The following is a 23891-nucleotide window of genomic DNA, read 5'->3' as shown; positions in this document are numbered from 1 at the left end:
CGCTCGCTCAAATACAACTGACTCGCTTGAATTCTACTTGGTCCGCATCAGCTGTCCGCGTTCATGTGCAAGCACCAACCTGCCTCTGTGGCCTGTACGCGCACGGATGATCTGCGGGGCAGAGGGGCCACGCAGATGCCTCCTCTGCGTGCGGACGGTCGCACTCATGTGAACACTTCCATTAAACTCAATGGAACCTTATCCGCCCGCGTAGCACGGAGGGTCCGCGTCCATGTGAAGCAGGCCTAACATACAAAACATGGGAATGTTAAACAATGACACTGCATCTCAAACACACAAGAGGTCTGAGAGGTCTCCATATTATCTATGGTATGGTATTTAGAGGGAAGTAATTGAAAGCTGGGGTCATTTTCACCATGAGGTAAGGGAGGGAGGATAGAGACCCTGTGTTGCAATTAGCCAGGTTGTAACGACAGGCTTAACATCCCATCTGCCGGACAGCGTGTTGTACTAGATGTTCCCTCCACACTACTATCAAGCAGGAATACAACCATCTCTGAAAAGTTCTCTGCCACTGCCAGGACTTGAACCCCAGCCCACAGAGTGTGAAGCCTTCACAAAGCATTAGTCAAATTTTGCTCCCTAATTATGGGGTGAATTTGGATGACTTTCCTGAGGTATCTCATTTCTTCGATCTCCATTCTTGGGTTTGTCTTTAGGTGGTAAATGAATTTCCTGAAAACTACTGTTAATGATCGAACTTTTTTCTAAAATTGGCTTCTCTGTGAACTTTACTATCACCATTCCGAAATTTCTCCAGGATGATAGCTTTGCGGCTTAGAGCCAGAAATGCTAGCAATTTGACCAAGATATTCAACTGTAGGTAATGTTGTTCCGGAATGCAAAGTTTTTTTCTAAGCAACACATCATCTGAGGTGTTGCTTATTGCGATTAAATAAGATTAGTAGGCTTCAATTTCTTACCTCCAATTAAGTAATTACATTCTGGAAACAAACTGGCCCCTATTGAAAAGGATTTCATGCTAAATACCGAAAAACCTCACACATGAAACTTCTTTTGGTTCTCTGCTGAAATTTTCATATGTGAGGTTCTACTGTATAGCCATTGTAGAAATATCTATACCTCATGAAATACCTATGAATGCATCATCGTTGGGATCAATAATTCCCATGCTTAAAACCAACTCAACATCAATGAGGCACCTGACATACTCCATTAAATCACTAAACATTACATGATACTTACAGCATGAACCCTCGATTGATGAGGGCATTTTCATTGATGAGCCTAGATGCCAGTCTAATCTGCAGCCCAAATTTCTTTGAACTTTCAAGAAAGTTTAGCAGCTTCTTATATTCCTTTTGGGCGGAAAATACCGGTACCCAGCTAAGTAAAAAGGCTGCCACAGGTGATAAAATTATAGCCTTCGCTAAAAGCCCTTTTTTAACCCATACGGTCATGATCAATGATGGAGCAAGAGCAATGATGGCATCTTTCACTGCTCTCTTGATTAGAATCCTAGAATTTAAAGACATTACAACATTGTATACTCTATATTTTCTCAAATTATAATGATATTAATTACGCTACCAGCAAAGGACACTCAAGAGCTGCGCTCTGTAGATTTTAATCAAACTTGGCAGGATAGATGTGTTTATAATAATGCCACAAATACAAAATTTCTTTTCCTGGGTCATTACATTACCAAAACATTAATTACTATACTAGGCTCTTCTAATGAGCACAATATTTAGTCTTTCTTCATAATCTGTTATACTGTTAAATTAATTCTTGCTTCTCAACTGTGGACCAGAGCCTTGAAATTGATAAGGTACACCATACTTAGTAACTATTGTCTATAATATATAAAGCCCCCAGCTAGACCCAACCCTGACCACTTTCGGAAGTGCTGCAGGACTGAAAATTTTTGTAGAAGGTGGGGAACAAAAATGATACAGCTCTGCATTCAGCTTTACACAACATTTGTGGAAAGGCCCAACACTGACTACCAGAGCCATGAAAAGGAAATATTTTATCACATCAGAAGTTTTTTTTAACAACAAAGAAAGCAAAAAGCCGCAAATTTTCTTTTTACAGATTATGGGTCATATGTATCTTAAGAAATAATTTTTTTTAATTTAGCTTGATTGACACATTGCCTTTGCTCAAAATTTGGTGTTTTATAGAACCATGTTTTTGACGCCAAATTTTCTAAAATCCTATGAAACATATGAGTTTAGAGAATTTTCAATTACTCCACATTTTTCAGTTAATATTTGGATTTCTCATGCCATCTATGATATACAAGCAAATTGTCATAGGAATAGGATGAAAAATGAGACTAAAACAATTTATTTACCTCTGGAGGTACAAGCACCCTCAGAGTGGCCATTCATTGAAAAATTGTAGTTTTACCCAAACTTCAAATGGTCATAAAGAAACTAGTAGAGATGGCCAAGAAAAATTTTACTTGGCTTTATTCCTCCGTGGAAGGGTGAAAACTGCTAATTTTTATCCAAATCTGTGTCAGTGGGTGTCATGCCTGGATAAACTGACATGGAATGACCCAAAAGACAATTCCAAAAGCCTGACTTCCCCCACTCTCCTTCCCCCCGTGGAAATTCCAATATTTGGGAACATTCCGACACTAAATGGTTCTAGATCAGAAACTTTTGAACTTACTCCAAATGTCATTAATTATTTGAATACCGTAAAGATACATGATTCATACAATGTGCCACTTATTTCTCTATAAAGAACCATGGTTCTATGAAAACCCACCTAAGTCAGGGTTACAAACCAAAACTTTCCAAAGACTTTAACAGGTGAGCAAATGCTTGCAAGTATAACACACCAACTTTTTCAATATTTTTTGACCACTTGTAAAAGAATCACAAGCTTGAAATTTGAGAGGGTATTAGCCAATCAAAAACCATGCACAGGTAATCTTTTAAACCCAAGTCCTATCAACTTCCCCTGGAAAAAATTCTAAACTCTAAGACTCTGACATTAAATGGCAAAGCCGTTTCCCCATATGGGACAGTGAAACCGTCCACAAAGGTTATAAGGGAGCAAAACCCCCTAAACAAGATGCACGCCACCACAAGTGTAGTAGGAAGCGGATAAATTGACTTGAAACAGAAGCAGAACAAACAACATACCGTATAAGCGTGTGTAAGAGGCGCACACGTGTTAGAGGCGCACCCTTATTTTGAGCATCGAAGCTATGAAGAAAAAAAATTTGCTGCATTTTATTTATACAATCGCGCGGTGTTGCAGACGTATGCCTGGAATTTTGATAACTGCGGCGGCAATAGCGGCATTAGAGGGAGTAGAAAGAGTTCCGATCCTCTCTTTGCATACGCAGTTGCTCTACGATGCTTGTCCTATTCATGAACAATTTTATTTAAATGCTCTCGCAGGAGTATTGCAATAGAATTGCAGCCGTGGAAAATTTTAAGGCAAAACACAACAGGCACATAGCATGAACCTTCCCAAGGGATTGGACAACAATCGGGGCAATCTGAGCGCCGTAGGATAATAACCACGTCGTAGATTTAACGGAGCCACACTCAGCCCTCCATCAGCCAATGCCTCTGCCATATTTTTCCTTTCGGAGACCCAACAGGAAAATAGGAAAACATCAAGTAACAGGGGAACAATGGAAACGTGTTTCATCCCTACCCTGTCTCACCAACTGACCTTGATCGATCTCCCAATTTCTGGAGGCCAAATGCTAGGTGAGTCATCTACTGAGCCCAAAGATATCTCGATAGCTTTCAATAATTGTATGACACCCACGAGGTTTAAAAAAAGATAGAGATCTAACGCGACACATAACTGACAGAATTTAAGTTTTTTAACACATTCGCGTCGGGCCCCGCCGATAGGCGGCGTGCCGTGTTTTCCCAAGGATCGGCCGCCGCCTTTCGGCGTCTTGAAACACTGGTGATCCAAAATGAAATTTTTTTGTCGCCCGCTCGTCACAGCTGTCTCCTGAATTTTACCCGGTCTTTACATAGAACTACATTCTAAAATCTGCCCCCCGTTCTCAAATGTCATGCTTCGGAAATACAATGAAGCCTTCTTATTTTTCATTCACTATGTCATTTGATTCCGTGTATTCCTTACGCGTTTTTTACCCTTTTTCCGTGTATCATGTTTCCACAATTATATTTTTACAATCTTGCAAGTCGCTATCTTCAAAGAAGTCAAGATAACACTTCCTATGTAGCAAACCATCAGTTTGCCTTTTGGAGACACTTTTTGGCTGTGTGCTTCGTACAATGTACCTATTTTATTTTTGCTTTCGCGACATTGTTATTCAAGGCATATATATAAAGGGGAAACGGCAATCTCGTCCGCATAACTACTCGTCGTTTTCAATGGGTTACACGTATTACGACCGCTTTTAATTCATCACTGTTTTCACACTCCAGTTTGAGGATTTTTGAAGCTTACAAAACAGGACATTACTGGAAAGACGGAGCATACATAAGGTAAGTACAATTTTAAAAATAAATATAATTATTCTATTTATTGATTATCTTTAGAATTCAACAATAGTATTTACTATTTATTCATAAAAAATGAATTTCTATTTGTTGCTGCTATCCCGATAATGATTATGGTCTCGTTGTTTTCCGCAGGATAAATAAGAAGTTGCTTCATAAATACCATTCGCTTCGAATGACGTAAAATACCTTCAAGTATACTTTAGATAAAACTTAGAACCAGCTCAATTGGTATGTACGACTTTATTTGAAATGTTTGATTTCAATGTTTACAGCAATATTGAGAAATAATTTAACCTTTTTCTTTATTTTACTCTAAGAAGACTTCATGGAGAATAAACCGAATTCATCAAGAAAGCGGACAAGGAGCGCACTTCGTCACCCTGTGTCTATCTCCGACGAAGACATCGCTCGGTTCTTTGAGAGGGAAGAAGAAATTTCGGATGGAAGTGCAACAGATTCGGATTTTGATGTCTCCTCTGAAGATGAGGAAACCGACGAGAGCTCCGAGGATGACAGTGGTGCAAATGGCGATTGTCAGGCCTCAAGTGATTCAGGTAAACGCATATCCCCGGCAGGATGGCAAACTGAACGGCCAGTTATCACTCCTATTGCTTTTACTGGAAATTCTGGACTCAAAATACGGCCTCATGTTTTAGATCCAATAGGATTCTTCATGCTCTTGGCAAACGATGAATTTTTCAACCACATAATTTCTGAAACAAATATTTATGCCCAAAAATTGCAGAATAAATCAGTAGCTGATAAATCTAAAATGAAACCATGGAAAGACTTGACTAGAGGGGAGTTTGAAATATTTTTAGGGCTACTTTTTCATATGGGGCTTATCAGAATAAATAAAATTCAATATTATTGGCGAAAAGATGGGCTTTATGAATTTCCCACATTTTCAAAGGCCATGCCAAGAGACAGGTTCATGATCATTTTGCGGTGCCTACATTTTGGTCGTAACGCTCCTGATGGCCACCCTAAGCCAAGTGATCCACTCTACAAAATCCGCCCTCTTTTGAATCTTATCCAGACCAATATGAAAAAAGTGTACTATCCTCAGAAACAACTTAGCTTAGATGAATCGATGGTACTTTGGAGGGGAAGACTATATTTCCGGCAGTACATAAAAAACAAGAGGCATAAATATGGTATTAAATTGTACATGCTAACGGAACCAAATGGGCTTGTTTTGAATTGCTTGGTTTACACAGGTTCCAAGGATCCAAATGTTGGGGGAGTTGGTCACTCAGAAAAAGTTGTACATTCGCTTCTATCTGATTATACTAATGTTGGTCATGCTGTGTACATGGACAACTTCTATAACAGCTATAAATTGTCGCGAGAACTGCTGGGAAAGAAAATATATTCCACGGGAACTCTCAGAAACACTAGGAAAGGCAACCCTCATAATGTTGTAAATAAAAAATTGGCAAAAGGAGAAGTAGTGGGCCAGTATACGAAAGAAGGAATTTTCATATGCAAATGGAAGGATAGAAGAGAAGTTTTAATGATTTCCTCGGAGCATTTTGGAGAGATGATAGAAGTAGCAAACAGAAGGGGTAAAATTTCTAAAAAACCAAGCGTTGTAGCCGAATACAATAAATTTATGGGGGGAATAGATAGGGCGGACCAGATTATTTCTTATTATCCAGTGGAGAGAAGAAGCCTGAGATGGTATTTAAAATTAGGGATACACATGTTTCAAATACTTCTAAACAACTCGCAAATACTACATAATAAATTTAGTAGCCAACACATGAGTCTTCAGAACTTTCGTGAAAGTGTAATCGCCAGTCTTATTTTCAAAAACAAGCCGGCAGAAATTCCAGCGCCAATCCAGCGAAAGGAAAAGATCCATTTGCCAGTACAAATACAAAGTGAAAAGGGTTCAAGAGCGCAAAGAAAAAGATGTCGTAACTGCTCAACGACAGGAGTAAGAAGAGACGTCGTCACGTACTGCCCGATGTGTGATGGTGAACCAGGACTATGTCTTGAACCCTGTTTTAGAGTGTTCCATAACTATTAATCGGTAAATATGTTGCAAATTCCAATTACAATTGTTGCAATGTTTATCCAATTAATGTTTGAATTAATAATAAAAGTGTGAATTGTATTCAAAGAAGAAATATATTTTAGATGAAGTTTTGAAACAAAATAGCGTGTAATTATTTTGAAATACACATTTTTTTAGTATACTTAAATAAAATTTTATGTTTAAAGTTTTTGCTACTCTGGCTTGCATTAGTCTAATCGTGAGACCAATAAATAACACTGCTATGCGAGGAAAGAGCTTGCTTGCCGACATTAGCAGAATAGGAAACATCACGTAGAGCGGTTCACTTCCGATAGGCGGCATGGTAATGACCTGAAAAATTGTTGGTAAAATTGTCGTCAATATTAATAAATTGGTCATAGATAATCATTACATTACCGAAATATTATACGAAACAAATAGTAGGAAATAGAAAGATATGCGCTAACATCTATTTTTGAAAACAATCTCGCCGATCGGGCAGCCGCCGATAGGCGGCGGAGATAATGTTTAAAAAATTAACGGTTAAAAAATGAAATTCAGCGAAAATATTGGCGTAAAATTTGTTTATGTAAAGCAACGGTTGGTAATCAAAAGAAAAAGATTCCCGGTCCTACGTAAAGTCGTGTCCTGAATGTCCGCACCGAATGTGTTAAGCTGTAATTTTTTGACACAAAGATTTATAGTTACAACAAGGCTACTAATATTCAAAATAGTCTAAACAGCACAATTTCAGAAGAAACAAGCATAGCATAAGCGCATTCAAACAAGACGAGACGGACTGGAAACTTCAGGCAACGCAAACTGCGTATATCACATTGCGGCGCCTTCGCCCCTTCGCTTTGAAGGCAACGACGTCACATGCAAGATCGGACGTGTTCGTCCCTTGCTCCTTCGCTCATAGCCTCGTAGCTTGAAATACGTAGGGGAGGGAGCGCGCTCCTTCCCCTCGACCTCTCCTTCCGCACTCTTCACTTGTAAGCATTTCTGATTTCTTATATCCACAATTTAGTCCAACAATGAACAAACTCGATCGAAATTTTTAAAGCGCAGGTTTTGACTCCAATATAATTTTCAGTTGCAAAAATCCTCACATTAGCGTCTGAAGATGATTTTTGAAAAATCACGTGCTCAGCGTAATGGAAATTGCTCCGCAAGACAGATCTTGACTACTAACCAGGTATGTCCTTCAAAACTACGCTTTTCTCTACGTTTGATAAGCGATTACTATATGCAGTATAAATTCCGTGGGATGTCCACTCGTGGCAGTAAATTTAGCACGCCTTCCAGAGCGAATCACCCCTCGCGTTCTTTTCCATGCTCACCTCTGAGATACCGACGTGACCGCATAATGCTTACAAGAAATTCAAACAGGAGCATTTTAAAAATATGTCACTAAGGGAGAAACTCCCCGGCCTGCCGCTTGTTTTTGACCTAGGGTTTCAGATGGCTGAAAACCAAGGCCACTCAGTTCCCCTTGGACTTTCGACCGGTAAAGGGGAGGGGGGGAAGATAAAAAGTTTGTGTAAGAGGCGCACCCTCATTTTCGGCTGCAATATCTGGGAAAAAAGGTGCGCCTCTTACATGCGCTTATACGGTAACTTAGTAAGATACATAACAGATATGCATCAGCACTTTACAATTAAAAAAAAAAAATTATTATGTATTTCAATAACCAATGCATACCATTTCAATATAAAAAATAACAAATAAAATTCATATACTTCAACAAAATCAAACAAAACAGAGGAGGTGAGTAAAGCTAAAGAAGTAGAATTAGTTTTCTGAAGATTTGACACTTCTTCGATAACTCTTAACTGTGTCATTAATGTAAAGACAAAATTCAATACATGAGTAGCCATAATTAAAACTAGAAAGTCAAAAGACTACAAAGACATGAATACAGTTATCAAGCGCTTTCCATATAATAAAAAACAAATGACAATAAAATGACAAAATGGCCCTTTCATTCTCACGCAGAAGAAAACACTGAATAAGGGGGCTGAAGAAATTAAAAAATAAACAGCATAAGTAAAAAGCATATGAACATAAAACTCACCATCTCAGCATTTCTTCAGACATACTTGGCTGGAAGCCTCTCTCAGTAAATATAAGTCCAATATCCATTTCATCGAGGATATCAGCCTTTATAATGGCATTCACCGCTAGATTTTGGTAGCAATCCCGCTGGGGAAAAAATTTTTCCAATCATCCAACCCATCATTTCATAAAATATATTGAATTGGTCAACACGAGAATGTCAACAAAATGTGTATTATACGTTATAGCATTAGCAGTAAAATATAAATTTTAAAAAAATCCAACACCCCTGAAGTGCCAATAAAATAGATTCCTATATTCGGCTCCAGTAATTCTTGAATTGCAAAATATTTCAATGAATGGTTCAGATTGATGAACTGGATGGACACCACCTTTTCATTCACTAAAGGTGTAGACAGAATCTAATTATTCTGATGTAGAAAGGAAATACTCAATTGGCCGTATAATTCTCCTACTGCTCGTCCACCTTGCAAGTCAAAAATATTCACTGTGTTGGTGTGTGGAAAGGGGAAGAGATTCACCGCAGGGACCAAACACCAGCTTCTCAACCGGATGGCCCAAAACACACACACACACATTCAATCACAACAAACATACACAACAAGATCCTTTGTTGGGGCTGTAGGGACCTCCACTAAAGATTCTCGCTCCACAAAAAACTAGGAATCTTCAAAGGATGGACCTGTCAGGGATAACCAGTGACTTGTGGACACACACGCACTCAATAAGCAGTCACTCACACATTCACTCACCTACAGATGGCTTCAATTTTCCGGGAGAAAAAATATTGCTCAAAGAGAGCGTCGTCGGGGATCGGCAAGGGGACGAGGAAAACACACGTAATACGTATTCAGAGTTCCCACTCAAACTAAATTATAAAATTCATCGATTTTTCCAGGTTTTCACAGTCTAAATTGCGTCAAATTCACGGTCTCTTAATAAGTTACTTTAGGAAGAAATATTGATCACATAACAATCACTGGCTGCACGTTAACTAAAAATACAGCAAACGCGATAAACACTGGGAATGCAAACGCAGCAAAGAAAGGTCTCTTATGACGTCGCCTATCGTTAGCAAAATTTAGGGCCGGCTAAAGGTTGTGAGTGAGAAAATGGAGGGTGATAGAGAAGTGAAGATGTGTCTGATTTCTCGCCAGGGTTAATGATCACTTTAGTTTAAGGTCGTCCGATCACAGCCTTAAGGTCTGTGTGTCGTCATGACACACGGACCAATATTTGCTCTTCCAATACACGTGTGCAGATAAATGCGTGGACAGTATCTGCGAGTGATAGACCTATTTTTCTTTTGACCCGTCAATCGTAGATCTAAAATCAAGTTTGAGAGATTTTTAAGGTTTTAAGACAAAATTCACGGCTATTTCCAAGTTTTTTCACAGTAGACGAAATTCACGGCTTTAAGGTTTTCACGGTAGAGTGGGAACCCTAGTATCTCGGCTACAAAGTAGCCCTCTTCAGCATGCTGAAGGAAGAACCAAATGCACTTACAACACGAGGCTGAAAGTGGAGGGGACGGGAGGACAACCAAAATATAAATAGGAATAAGAATGGGGAGGGTTGAAGATGAAGGGGCCAATGAGGGAGGATTACAACAGTATTGGGTGTTAAACATAAGAGGGGAACGTCTATGGCTATAAGGGGTTAGGGGGGAACGGGGAGGGGAACACAGTGAAAATTTTTGACTTGCAAGGTGGACAAGCCTTGGGAGAATTATACAGTCAATTGAGTATTTCCTTTCTATAGTTCCGAGGCCGTAGAAACTCAACCCCCTCACCCAAACACAACCCTCAAGCTGAGTTGGTGCTCCAAACAAGACATTTTGATGGTGCACCACAAAATAGTCTCCATAATGTCCAGCATTCTTTGAATTCTTATGGTAGGCTCTCAGAAGTGTAATTTACCTCCTCAAATAACAGCTGATGAGATCACACACTAGCCTTTCCTTCCCTTTCTCCAGGGGTGAGGGTAAAGAGATACTAAAAAATTCTCTTGCGGGCACCTTTGACTGCACACTCATCAACCCACATTACAAACAATATCTTCTAGATATCTAGAGCATATATACAATGTCTTGGATATCTTAAATACCCCCTTATATAGTATAGTCCCCCCTTTTTTCCAAAAATGCCCATTATAAAAGTTAAGGGGGGACTACATTCAAACCCATTTTTTAAATTTTTTCCCGTAACTCAAGTCTCAAAATTAGGGGGGGACTATATTCAGGGGGTACTATATTCGGAAGAATAGGGTATCTACTAGGTGTCTAGAATGTCTTTTTTGTGTGGACATTCTTATTGTATATTTACACTGAAATTAGCCAAAAAAACACCTCAATCTTGAAAAAAAGTGTAACTGCAATGCTTTTTGGTGGATGGATAGATGAAGTCATTGTATGCACGTGCACTAAAAAAGCAATGGCAACTCTTTTGACAAATGTTTATAAAAGCAATTTTAAGTTATGATAGCTTGTTTTTTTAAATATCTACAAGATGTCTAGAATATGTCTATTCTATGAATGTATGGCTACTGCTTAGCCTTAAAAAAAACGGAATTTCAGAAAATAATTTAACAAAAAGATTATTTCAAGATATCTTGTATGATGTTAGGCACGATGTGGTGGAAGTTCGTAATATTGTTGAAATGACACATTGCAATATTTCCACTTATAGATTTATTTTACACTACGCGTTTGTGACACTTGAAAATGTCGCTGTAACGACGAAACGCGTAGTGTAAAATAAATCTATAAGTGGAAATATTGCAATGTGTCATTTCAACAATATTATTTCAAGAAATGATACATACTTCATAAACAACAATATTTGTGATAAAAGAGGAGAATTCATAGCCCTGATGAAGGTGTTTAAATATGTAGGCAAAAACTTGCATTAAAAATTCTTATGAATTCCTGAAAGACACTGAATCAAAATTCATTGGTAATGTTGCAGACTCCTTTCAGAAATCAAAAAGGAAATTGTAGGCTGCTTTGGAAACTTCAAATTTGGAATCAGAGGAGGAAGCCCCTATTAGTAAGAAGCAAAAGCCAGAGGGGTTCCAATATTCAGGAAGAACCCCCTCAAGACACCCTACCATCACCTCCTGCTCCACCATCAGGCTGTCAGTTGAAAAATAAACTCTTGTTACAACGAAACATTATATATTCGAGTAATTTATCCTGGATTTTCCCAATGGGTCCAATTTGAATATGAATGTCTAGAAAATATCTTCTCATGATATCTTGCAGATATCAGAAAAGCAGACATTCAGATACCTACAAAATGTCTAGAAGATATTACATGATATTTTATAGATATTAGCCTACGATGTTCTAGACATTTTGTAGACATCTAGTAGATATTTTGTGCCACGTGGGAAGGGACTGTGATTCAAAAGCATCTGCTACAATACGTGTCCAGTGGCACAGAGCCTACTTTTTAAGGGATAATCCAGAATTAATTTAAGGAAGGAGGGGGAATGGTAAAAATGACAGCGACCCAAAAGGTTGTTTGGCCTGCTATCATTGTCTCTTGGTCTGGGCCTGCTCAGGGTTAGTCTGGATGTCCAGTAAAAGGTACTTCGTAAAAAAGAGCAGGAGGTAAAAAAAAGTCGTTAGAGAATAAAGAGAAATGGCTGTGGCCCTCGAGGCTGGAAGGATTGCCTATGTTGTCTTTTGGTCTAAGCCAGTTTACGGCTAGTCAGGTCATCCCATAAAAGGAGGGGAAAAATCATGGATACTTGCCTGAAGTCAGAGAATAGCTCAATAGCTGACAATGAAAGATCATTATTACACAGTCCTCTCGAGGAGGATAATATTTAATGAGTCATACTGAGGTCACTTTTTTGACTACATATTGCACGATGGCAGAAAGAGGCAGGTGCATTACCGCAGGGATTCTGGTAACTCCACTTCAAGCACAAAGATATGAGGATCAAAAGGAGATTGCCGCTGGTGGCAGACAACAGCCGGAAATTCAGACCTTTGAGGGCAAACACAAAACGATCTCACTATGATTACTTTCAACATTTTTTCATCTTCTGACATGGGAAAATTCCTTGACTAGCTGAAACTTTCTTCACTTACAACAAGTTCATCGTTCTGTTACCCATGACTCCTCTTATATACCAATATAAGTGTGTGAAACAAAGATGATAATTGCAAAATTAATAACCTCTATAATGTCACAGTAAGCATGAAAGATCACATGGACACATCTGCCATTTTAGCAGTATGTACATTGAATCAAGGCTGAATTCCAAGTTCCATGCAAATGCGGCACAGTATAATTACATTGAAATTGAGACTAAATACTGGGAAATAATTAGGGGTTAATTTACATGACTTGCCTTCCAGCCACAAAAGAACTACTATTCAGAGGGCACAGAGAGGTTGAAGATATTGAAATAAAAGGTAGTTGCACTTTTGCACAACTATTTAATGTGTACAATGTGTTTTGGCTCACAGAGCTATCATCTAGTACAAGAAGTTATAGTGCATAAGAACATCAGATTTATACCTATGAGAAAGGGCTGGGGAAGGATTTGAACCAGTTTGAGGAGTGGGAGACAAACATCCAGTGGGGAGACAGTGAGAAACATAAGAGATGCGGAAAAACGTAAGGGTAGGAGGACTCTCGTTATGACTGCAAGAGAATGATCCTGTGGAAAGAACCACAGAAATGGGAAGGCCAATGGAATGGATTAGAATAGAAGAAGGACGTGGGGGAAAGAAATCCATGAAATGGTAACTGAGGAAGGAGTAAGGATAGAATAAGCATGAGTTCAGGGAAGGGATTGCAGATGGAAAAAATGGTCAACCCAAGACAAAGGGAGTGGGTGCGTGGACGAAAAAACCCGTAGGGGTTGGAGCCAGTTAAAGAGTGGATAGAGAAGGACTTAGACCATTTTTTTCGTGAAGGGAATCTTGAGGAAAGGAGGATGGGTAACAAACAGTTGTTCATTCAAGAGCCTATTAGTATGATTTCAAAAGGCTCAAAAATTTCTAGATATTGAAATAAAAGGAGGTTGCACTTTTGAACAACTATTTAATGTGTACAATGTGTTTCGGCTCGCAGAGCTATCGTCTAGTACAATAAGTTCTAGTGCATAAGAACATCACATGTCCTCATTTCTAGGTGGAGAATTTTCTGAATGGAAATGACAAGTGACATTTCATTCCCATTTTTCCAGCACCTTTAGTGTTCCATCATTCTGGTAATGAAGCTTCTAAATATCTATCCTATGTAACGCATGTTGCATATAACACAATTAAATTTTCAAAGGTCGGATAGATGGATGGGTTCTACTTTATCTTTGTTACAGTACTAGTTGTATGTCTGTTTAAAACACCTTCCTCAAAGTATAAATGTGATGTTCTCACATACTATAATGTCTTGCAATATATGATGGCTCTGTGAGCCAAAATGCATTGTAAGCATTAAATAATTGTGGAAAAGTGCAACTACCTTTTAATTCAATATGTTGAATTTCAACTACACCATGATTGAATCAATTGAACTTATGAGGCTGAAGAGACTCCAAACAAGGGTGATTACATTGCAATTTTGATTCTTCTTAGTAAACATGACCCAACCACGCAGCATCACCTTAAGACAGCAACCGCTTTCTAAGTACATAACCAAGTTCAACTCACATTCAAAACTAATACATAGCCCCCACAAGCAGTGTTATAAAATGAAATAAGGGAGGAAATAAATAACACAAATTTTTTGGAATTACTGCTTGACAATTCATCAAATGAAATCAATAAAATACATTTTTAAGTTTTCTTGAATAATACACAATTACAGATAAAATACAGCTGCCCACAACTTTACGATACGTCCACAACCAAAACTTATCACGTCCAAGAATGATCCATGTTAAGTGAGAGGTATTTCAGAAAGTATATTTGTTATACTGCCTAAAATAAAACTCTCACCTAAAATGAAATTTGCTTAACATGACATTTTCCAGGAACATGCCTATAGTTTAATTGAGGTACACCTGTATAAGGAAAACAATCACAATATTTTCTGATGCTCCATGGATGCATTTGATTCACAATTTTCAATGAGTTTTAATGGCAAATTATGGCCTTAAGCTCCAATTAGTCATCAGCAATCTCAATGAGGCCTACATATACTAGTAGGTGACAACCATATAAAAGAAAATAATTCAACACACATTTTAGATATTCATGTACCACACAAAGGTACAATAAATATATTCATTATCTACGCCAGGTTACACAATCAATCCATTTGAGTTAGCGTTGGTTCAATGTACTGTGACATCAGGCCTTAACAACCTACTCAGCTCATGAACATTTTGTTTTCTGTTTTTGAAGTCTTGTCTCAATAAATATTTTGCTTTTTGTGTAGTTGGGTAACTGTCACGTCAGGGCTACCGATGTCATGTCTCACCAGCCTTATTACCCAGAGTTTTCATTCTATTTAGGGATGGTTCAGCCTTATTACAGAGTTTTCCTCCAACGGATTCATGCATTAGGAATCCTTAAAATTTGATCAAGAACAAAATCACACAACCCTCTTCATATAGGAATAAAATCTTCACACTAACTAGCGCATAAATGTTTCATCCACTTCAACTAACAAAGCAGAACCAACCACGAATCCAACAATCACTTCAATACTCATTTTACTCTCACACTCAATTATATTCATATGAACCATCATTTAATGGCCCTGAACCTAAACGTTCCTCTGGCCATCGCTATAATAATATTACCTACAACCATTAAGGGCGTACAAAACATTGAAAAGAAATTTCCTACCATACAAAGAAATCGTTTTAGAGAGAAGAATTCATGGCAGATTATATTAAACAACGCAATTGATTCACTTCTGTGCAATAAACTAAAACCTTCGCATGTCCCATACTTGTTCTTAAAAATCGCCGGAAAAATAGCATCAATATCATTGTGTATCCTATCATGAAACGTCAGTGATAGCGCTATCATGTCACCAATCCCCAATATTCCCAAGTGGCCACTGTAACTCGGTGGCCATGTGAACACCGGTTTCAATAAGCATACAATGAATTTTCAAAAGCATGCGAATTACACAGTACAATACGATGGAAAGCCAATGGATGTGACTCAGCACATAAATGCTAGAAACCTAAGTAAACACAAATGTACTTACGATTACGGATTCTTTCGGGCTGCCAAGTGTCTCAAGAATGCTGTTGAACACGCTCCTCCAGATTGTTTGGCGCTGCATAAATTAGGAACAAGAGTGAGTGAAAAATGAAAAGATGAACCTCACATATAAAAATGTAATAGAAATTGACTAACGTGAACGTTTGACGCCTCCTCCTTGCATTCTATGTCATCGCCGAGACCAACATCGAGGAGGTGACTAGCCAATGGCGTTCCCTGAAAGAGTTAGCATATTATCATAGCTGAAAGGTATAAAAGGTAAAAAATATACATGCCGAGTTAAAGTTAATCCACTCACCTCTACAACAACTATATCGTCACTCATTGTTCTTTATATGAGTGGAATCTAACGTTTGCTATCCTAACCCCACAACTTCACACAGGTAGGAGACACAGTGACGCTGGAAATGTAAATGACAGCATCGACAGCATGAATTACTGTTTCAGCGGCATGGCGCAACAATCGCAACAATATGCAACAATGTAACCGGTGAGACAAGAATGCCGAGCTACGGATTTTCGATTTCAGCGCCTTGGGACGAATCGTTATCGGCGTGATGTCCATCAATCAAGATGGCCGAAAGCGTAATTAACATGCAAACATCTTGAAAAATATTATCGAAGTCGAGGATGTTATTTTACAACAGAAATAGAGGTATATTAAGAATGTAATAGAGGTATTTTCTCGCCCGTTATCTACCTTGGTGTTCAAAATGAGGTAAAAAGTAATTAAGTTTCAATTTTATCCATTTAAGTTTATCCATGGGCAATCACTTTTGACGAACATTCTGTTTTCAAAGATTTAGATGTAAATTCAGGTATAACGAAAAATGGTTTTTCATCGCTAATAATGGGTATATACTCCCTGGTTATGCATGGACAAATATGTTTTTATGTAAGAGGAGAAATAAATTTTATAAGAAAATGCGTAATAAACATTATAATATGATGAAAAGTCCAATGATGGAACTCGGAACACAGACGTTAGAAATCTAAGTTAACCCAAAATGCACTTATCAAGTACTTCATAAGGATTGGCATGGATATACTTGAAGTATTGAGTCAAATATTCCACCTTGTCCCCGGGTCCTTCATAAATGTTACCTTTCACAATGATTCCCCATTCAGTTAATGTTGAAAATGGTATGTATTGTTATTACTGGGGAATGAAATTGAGTAATATTTTCAAATGTTGAGGCTAAGTAGATTGTTTTTACACTTGACTTCGAGTCTTTTGATATAGGTTTGGAGGATGGTGTCGGCATTAATTGATTTTATTCTATTAAAGCTTTTCGTTTCATTAGTATATACAAGGACCGATGTTGGGTTGATGACCCCTGCAATGTCATTTAAATAGGTTAAATAATATTTTTTAATTCTCCCTGCGTGGCTACTAAACTAAGGAGAGCAGGTATGTAATACTTAAGTAATCACCATGGCATGTGGTGTTTTTAAATTAAATGTGTGGTTGACTGAATCAAAGGCTTTCTTAAAATCTGTGTATCAAATTGAATTCTTGGTTCTATTTCTTTAATTAGTCAATTATATGAGTCAGAAGATTAGTAGTAGTTGACCTGCCTTTCATATATCCATTTTATTCAGGTATAGTTACTCTCCTTCTTGTAGGAGTTAAATTTTCAACTACAAATAACTCCAATATTTTTGCTTCTATTGATTTTTTGACAATTGGTCGATAATTACTTTCGTACTTTGTATTGACTTCTTTGTGAACTGGAGCAGAGTAAGCATTATCATTCGAAAGAATAGTTTTCAAGTACCACTACAATTTCCAACAACACAAGTACTATTAAGGCTGTACCTTTCCAAGAAGTCTCTGATAATGTTCACTTTGGTTATTGTGAAGATTGAGAATGTTGTCTGTAGCCGAATTCCCCTCGACTTTACGGGTATGTGATGCAAGCAGCTTGAAGCTCCCTTCACATACCTGTGAGGCTTGTGTTCACGAATCTAGGTGGGTCTATAGAGCTTTGGGGTATAGTTACCAATTGTACTAAATTGTAACCCATCACAGAATTTTAATAGGGTAGTTGCCTTCATCAAAGAAAATGAAAGGAATTGATTGCGATTCGTTACCCACCATTAGTGTATTTATAATATACAAATTATTTGTTTTTAGAAATCCCACTTTAGACGAATGGCAGTGGTCAATTTTAACCGCATTTGAAAAAGGCCCTCGCGGCTGAGCTTAAAGCCAGCGAGTGCATCCACCGGGTTGCGGATGGTGGGTCGACCTTTAGATATAGAGGTTAGCTGCGAGATAAGCGAGTTCTATCATCGAATAAGCAGTCCTGGACAAAAAGCGGCGGTGTTCTGAGGGGGTATTGGGCTACCCTTGGGTAAGGTAGACCATTTAAATGATACCGAAACCTGTGAAGATACTGTGACTTGGCAACTGGGGGCCGCCAACAATTATGCCTCTCATCACACGGGGAGTGGTCTGCAGGCAGCAGCTGAGAAAGTTCTTGGTAAAAGAAGAGTCGTTATGAAAAAACCATGGATCACGCAGGAAGTATTAGTTCTCATTGAAGAAAGAAGAGAATACAAGGCTGCGAAAACAGAGGATGGACAGAATTGTACAAGAGGATAAGGAATGAAATATGTCGTTAAGCACGAAAGGCTAGAGAAACGTGGATGAAAAGTATTTGTGAAGACGTACAAAACAATCTTAAACATGGAAAAGTAGAGGCCGCCTATAGGATAGTGAGGAACCACTTTAAGGAAAGGGGTGTAAGATGTAATACCCTTAGGGACAAAAACGGAGAACTAATGATTGAAAACGAAGAAAAAGGGAAGAGATGGAAGGAATATCTGGAAGATCTGTACAAAGGAAGCAGCCTCAGAATGAATGCTATCGAAAACGAGGGGTGGGTGCATGGCGATGACATGGGAGCCCCAATTTTAAGATCGGAATTTGATGCGGCTGTAAGAGACCTCAGGATAAATAAAGCGTCTGGCATTGATGACATTCCTGCAGAACTAATTAAAAATTCAAGAGAGAAGACACTGAACCAGCTATTCAAAATCATTAGTGAAATTTATTCCATAGGTGAGATACCAAAGGACTTCGAGAGGAACATTATAATCCCTATTCCTAAGAAGAAAAGAGCGGAGAACTGCAAAGACTTTAGGACCATAAGCCTTACTACTCATGCGTCGAAGATACTGACAAGGATCATGTATAGAAGAATAGAGCGAAAAGCAGAAGAGTACTTGGATGAGGACCAATTTGGATTCAGAAAAAACAAAGGCACAAGGGAAGCAATATTGGCCCTTAGACTGCTCATAGAGAAGAGAATGGAAAAGAAGAAGCCAACGTTCGTTGCGTTTGTGGACTTAGAGAAAGCATTTGACAACGTGGATTGGAGCACAATGCTTGGAATTCTAAAGGAAATTGGGGTTCTTTATAATGACAGAAGAATCATACACAGTTTATACAAAAACCAAGTAGCGGTGATAAAATCAGGGCCCAGCTGTGAAGAAGCAAGAATTAGGAAAGGAGTGCGACAAGGCTGTTCATTGTCACCCGTAATTTTCAACGTTTACATTGAGAAAGCCATTAACGAAATCAAAGAAAAGGCATTGGGAGTGAATATCCATGGAGAAAAAATTAGCATGCTAATTTGCCGATGACATAGCCGTTATAGCAGAAACAGAGAGGGATTTGAAAAATATTCTGATTAATATGGGTAGGGTAATGGGTAGATTTCAACTGAAAATATTCACGAAGAAAACCAAGATCTTAGTATGCAGCAGAAGAGAAGAAGTCAAGACTAACATTAAAATAGGGAAACAAAAACTCATAGAGGTGGATGAATTTGGTTATTTGGGAAGCAAGATAACTAGTGACGGTAGAAGTAAAAAAGAAATTATCAGCGGAATAGCCCAGGTGAAGAGAGCATTCCACCTAAAGAGAGACCTGCTTACAGCGGGAAACTTAAATATGAAAGTAAAGAAACAATTTTTTAAGAACCTACATTTGGAGTATGCTCCTATACGGAAGTGAGGCATGGACAATGACTGCAGCGGAGAAAGCAAGGATAGAGGCCTTTGAAATGTGGTGCTACAGAAGAATGATGAAAATCAAATGGATCGACCGAGTTAGTAACGAGGAAGTCCTAAGAAGGGTAGGAGAGAAGAGAAGCCTCATGACAACCTTAACAAGAAGACGGAACAACCTTATAGGCCACATCTTGAGACATGATGGCCTGATGAAGACAATCGTCGAGGGGCAAATCGATAGCAAGAATGGAAGAGGAAGACCTCGAGCAAAATACATGGAACAAGTAAAGAAGGATGTGAAAGAGAAGAAATACGTAGGTCTGAAAAGATTAGCTGATAGGAGAATAGAGTGGAGAGCTGCGTCAAACCAATCCTAGGATTGTTGACCAATGATGATGATGATGAAAAAGGCCAGATTGGCACCCATGCGATACCACTCCACTTGACGTCACAGGGACCTAGTTTCTATACGAGTAGATAGGAGTTTTACATCGTCTGAGATTACCAATGTATGTATGAGGCACAGAGCTCAGGGAAACATATCTTAATAATCACCTATTAAAACTGCCTATGGTCGGAAAGTTTCCTTCGTTTGATAAGGTATTAATAATCGTTACTTAAGCCAAGCGCTACCTGCTAGCATCCTGCGTCCTATCAGCGCTCAGAGCCTCGATCAAGGTCATAAGGCGGGAGGGGGAACCAGAAATGCGTTGCACGGACTTTTTCCCATCATTCTTACTTACGCGTCGCGTTTTCGCACGCTTGAAAATTTTCACTTTTCATTTTATTGCAAAAAATACATATCTTCATTTAAAAATCTGAAAGTGTGAAATACGTACTCCAGGAGTAATAATCTTTCGATTTAGGCAATAAAAAATAATAGAAAACCACCCTATTGTGACTCAGCGAATGTTAATTTCACAATGCTTTTATTTTTGTGTATCATGTGCAATATTCACACAAATTAATATTTTTAACCTGCCTAATATTAGCCTTAATAATTATAGTTCTTGCACGGCTAGAGTCAGGATGATTACTCCATGATTTAGCATGTTACAAAAACTGAGATCTACTTATAAACACATCAGCAACATTATTAAGAACATCCTAGAATTACCCTTATGCATAGCAATAGCCTTCATATTGCGTAGCATTGCCTTATAGTGCATCAAAATTATAATTGAAAGTTTCCCTCAAATTAATTTTAGTTGCATGATTACCTTGATTTTTACTGCTGCATACACAGTACCCACAATAATTTTGTTGATTCCCTAAAATACAGAATCCACAAGTATTTTATTGGATCTGCTAAAATACGCAGGTCCACAAATGCTTATCTGGAACTCCACTTAAGTTTTAGTGGATGCTGATATTACCACTATTTGTGGTTCCACTTAAGATGTTTCTTGGGGTTTTTCAAACCATCAGTAAAAATCCCCGAACTAAACGATTTTAATAATTAATGAATGCATCTTTTATGACTAATTAGGTTCCCTATCTCGCTACTGGACCACCTTGGATTGCTGCTTGCTTTAAAACTCATGGTAGGAGTTAACAATGGGATGCCTCAATAAAATAGGGGATATAAATGTTTGAATTCTTGGTTTGCTATTAGATCTGCAATTTCACGACACTTACTTATACCAAACAAGTAATCATTCAGAGCAAAAATTTCACAATTATTTAAGTTATATTTATAAATTAAGTAATGTATTAACTCTATGGGACTCCTGATATATAGAGGGGATGATGATGGGGATCACAGCACAAGGGATGATGTACTTCTCTGGAGACTGAGGTAAAGCTTTAATTGGTAATAATTTGGTCTAATAACCTCCGATTAGTATTATGGTCATTCGAATTTTATTGATTTGCTTAAGGTTAAGTAAGTAGAATCAGTCAACTATGTACATTTAAATCTGGCAGAAGTAGATAGTGCTATGCATGGAACCAGCAGTGGATTCAGGATAGTGACAAGAGGAGGCTAGGGTGTTCTCCTCTCCTGTATATATTCAACAACTGAACAAAATTACCATTTTATCTTGTGTAAATTGAATACCTAGCCCCATTCTGGATCCGCCACTGGATGAAACAATGTCTATTGAGATTATAAACATTCTCGAAGTACAGGAAGCTCAGTGTTATCATCAATTCCTATACCTCCAGATATACTTTCTAACCCTCTTTAATGTGAAGAGCAATTATTTTTTCAAATATTTGCACACATTCAGGGCATAAAGGTTAAAAAATCTGTGATTTGGTGAACCATGGCCATCCAGTCCTAAAGTTGCCGGTTGTAGTCTGTGCTGGTTACCCAAAGTTAAGTTCTAATTCCAACTTTATTGGCTCAAAATCTATGTAGGTAAAAGGAAGGGTTTAATGAAATAGGTGTATAAATAAGAGTTTATAACTTCATTTATTTTTTAAGTGAGGACAACACCTATCATTTGATAGATTTAGTAAGTAGACTTATAGATAACATAATTGGCACTTTTACACATATTTTAATCTAAAAAATCTTTGATGATGTTGCATTATAATGGCGTGTATTTTTTTACTAAAACCTCTTGTCATCATTCTTTAATATGTTACCTAGATTCATTGGCTGATACCAGAGCCTAAGCTAACCTTCATCCTAAAATGAAAAAGTGCACGTATCAATTCTGAGCCTTAAAAGCAGCACGTAAGGAGTTTGATTTCTGTTTTAGAAAATGTGATCACCAACTTATTTGGCCTAAAGATTCTTGGGATTTTTATGCTCAACTTCTGCTTGTTTTTCCTCATTAATGAGTATTCTGAAAAATATCCAGGGGCAAATAGGACTCTAACATACCAAAAAAAGCCATGTTAATATCATCTTGTGGTGTTCTGCCCGTCAGCAGGTCCACCGCACCAATGCTGTCTCCATTCTCTCCTGTCTCCAACCATCTCCTTGAAGTCTCCATATCTTCCTATTTTTCTGTTGTCAATGAACTTCAGCCTTCTCCTTCCCCTTCTTCTGACCCCTTCCACCATTCCCTCCAAAGCAACTTTCAAAATTCCATTCCCTCTCATCACATGTCCCTGCCAGTTACCCTTCCTTTGATTAATTTTGTCCATCAACGTTCTTTTCTCATCTATCCTATTTAACACTTGCTCATTCCTAACTCGATCCGTCCACCGTATTCCCTCCATTTTCCTCCAAACCCACATCTCAAACGCCCCAATCCTGTCCCTGTCTCTCATCCCCATCGTCCAAGTCTTAGATCCATACATAAACACACTCCACACACAACAATTCATCAATTTCTTCCTCAATTTTAAGTCCAGTCCCTTGTTACATAACACTCTTTTCTTCTTCTTAAAACCTTCTTTTGCCATTACTATCCTTCTTTTTATTTCTTCTGTACTTTTCCAGTCCTCTGTTATCAAAGTTCCCGAGGATCTGTAGGTTCTCACATTCTCTATTTCACCTTCTTTTGTCTTCACTCTCATACAATCTACATTGCTTACTTTTATCACTTTAGTCTTCTTAACGTTTATTTTATTCCATATGTGTGCATTCCTTCCTCCAACCCTGTTAATTATATCTGCTGTGACTCTGTGTCCTCGGCTAAAACCACCATATCATCAGCAAATCTAATGCATCTTATTTTTCCTCCACCAACACTTATTCCTTCTTCTCTTTCATATAATGTCTCATTTATCATGTCTTCAACATACATATTGAACAGAGTTGGTGACAGACAACATTCTTACCTAACCCCTCTACCTAGCTCCACCCATTCAGCATGTTTTCATTCACGTTCACTGCTGCCTTTTGTCCCAAATACAGTTCACTTATTAGTCTTCTTTCCCTCCAGTGTAATTTCTTCATCTTTATAATTTCCATCAGTTTCTTCCAATTTACCCTTTCGAAATCCAGTTTCAAGTCTATAGAACACAGACTTATTCGTTTTTCTCTTTCCATGTATCGCTCACCAATCATCCTCAGTAGTCCTATAGCATCTCTCGTTCCTCTTCCTTGCCCGAAACCAAACTGCTCCTCACCAGTATTTTCTTCCATTATACTTTTTAACCTTTGATTTAGCAA

At 38.2% G+C, this 23891-nt stretch overlaps 2 protein-coding genes across 3 annotated transcripts in view; one reads left to right on the top strand and one right to left on the bottom strand.

Moving 5' to 3' along the window:
• Positions 1-16337, bottom strand: part of LOC124171445 — a 31402-nt gene extending 15065 nt beyond the window's left edge. Inside the window, exons 1-5 of the mRNA XM_046550620.1 lie at positions 16098-16337; positions 15935-16015; positions 15783-15854; positions 8600-8727; positions 1228-1500 (exon numbers count right to left, since the gene is read on the bottom strand). Coding sequence (XP_046406576.1) covers positions 1228-1500; positions 8600-8727; positions 15783-15854; positions 15935-16015; positions 16098-16124 — 581 coding nt within the window. The 5' untranslated portion in view covers positions 16125-16337. The remainder of the gene's footprint in view (positions 1-1227; positions 1501-8599; positions 8728-15782; positions 15855-15934; positions 16016-16097) is intronic.
• Positions 16338-16414: 77 nt separating this feature from the next.
• LOC124171446 (dual specificity protein phosphatase 3-like) overlaps positions 16415-23891 on the top strand; it is a 41809-nt gene continuing 34332 nt past the window's right edge. Inside the window, exon 1 of one of the 2 annotated variants that reach the window (XM_046550622.1) lies at positions 16415-16454. In XM_046550622.1, coding sequence (XP_046406578.1) covers positions 16430-16454 — 25 coding nt within the window. In that variant the 5' untranslated portion in view covers positions 16415-16429. The other variant, XM_046550624.1, reaches the window with a different exon arrangement.

Source organism: Ischnura elegans, chromosome X, assembly GCF_921293095.1.
Source record: "Ischnura elegans chromosome X, ioIscEleg1.1, whole genome shotgun sequence".
Lineage (NCBI taxonomy): Eukaryota > Metazoa > Arthropoda > Insecta > Odonata > Coenagrionidae > Ischnura > Ischnura elegans.
This window is presented reverse-complemented; position numbering and strand designations above follow the sequence as displayed.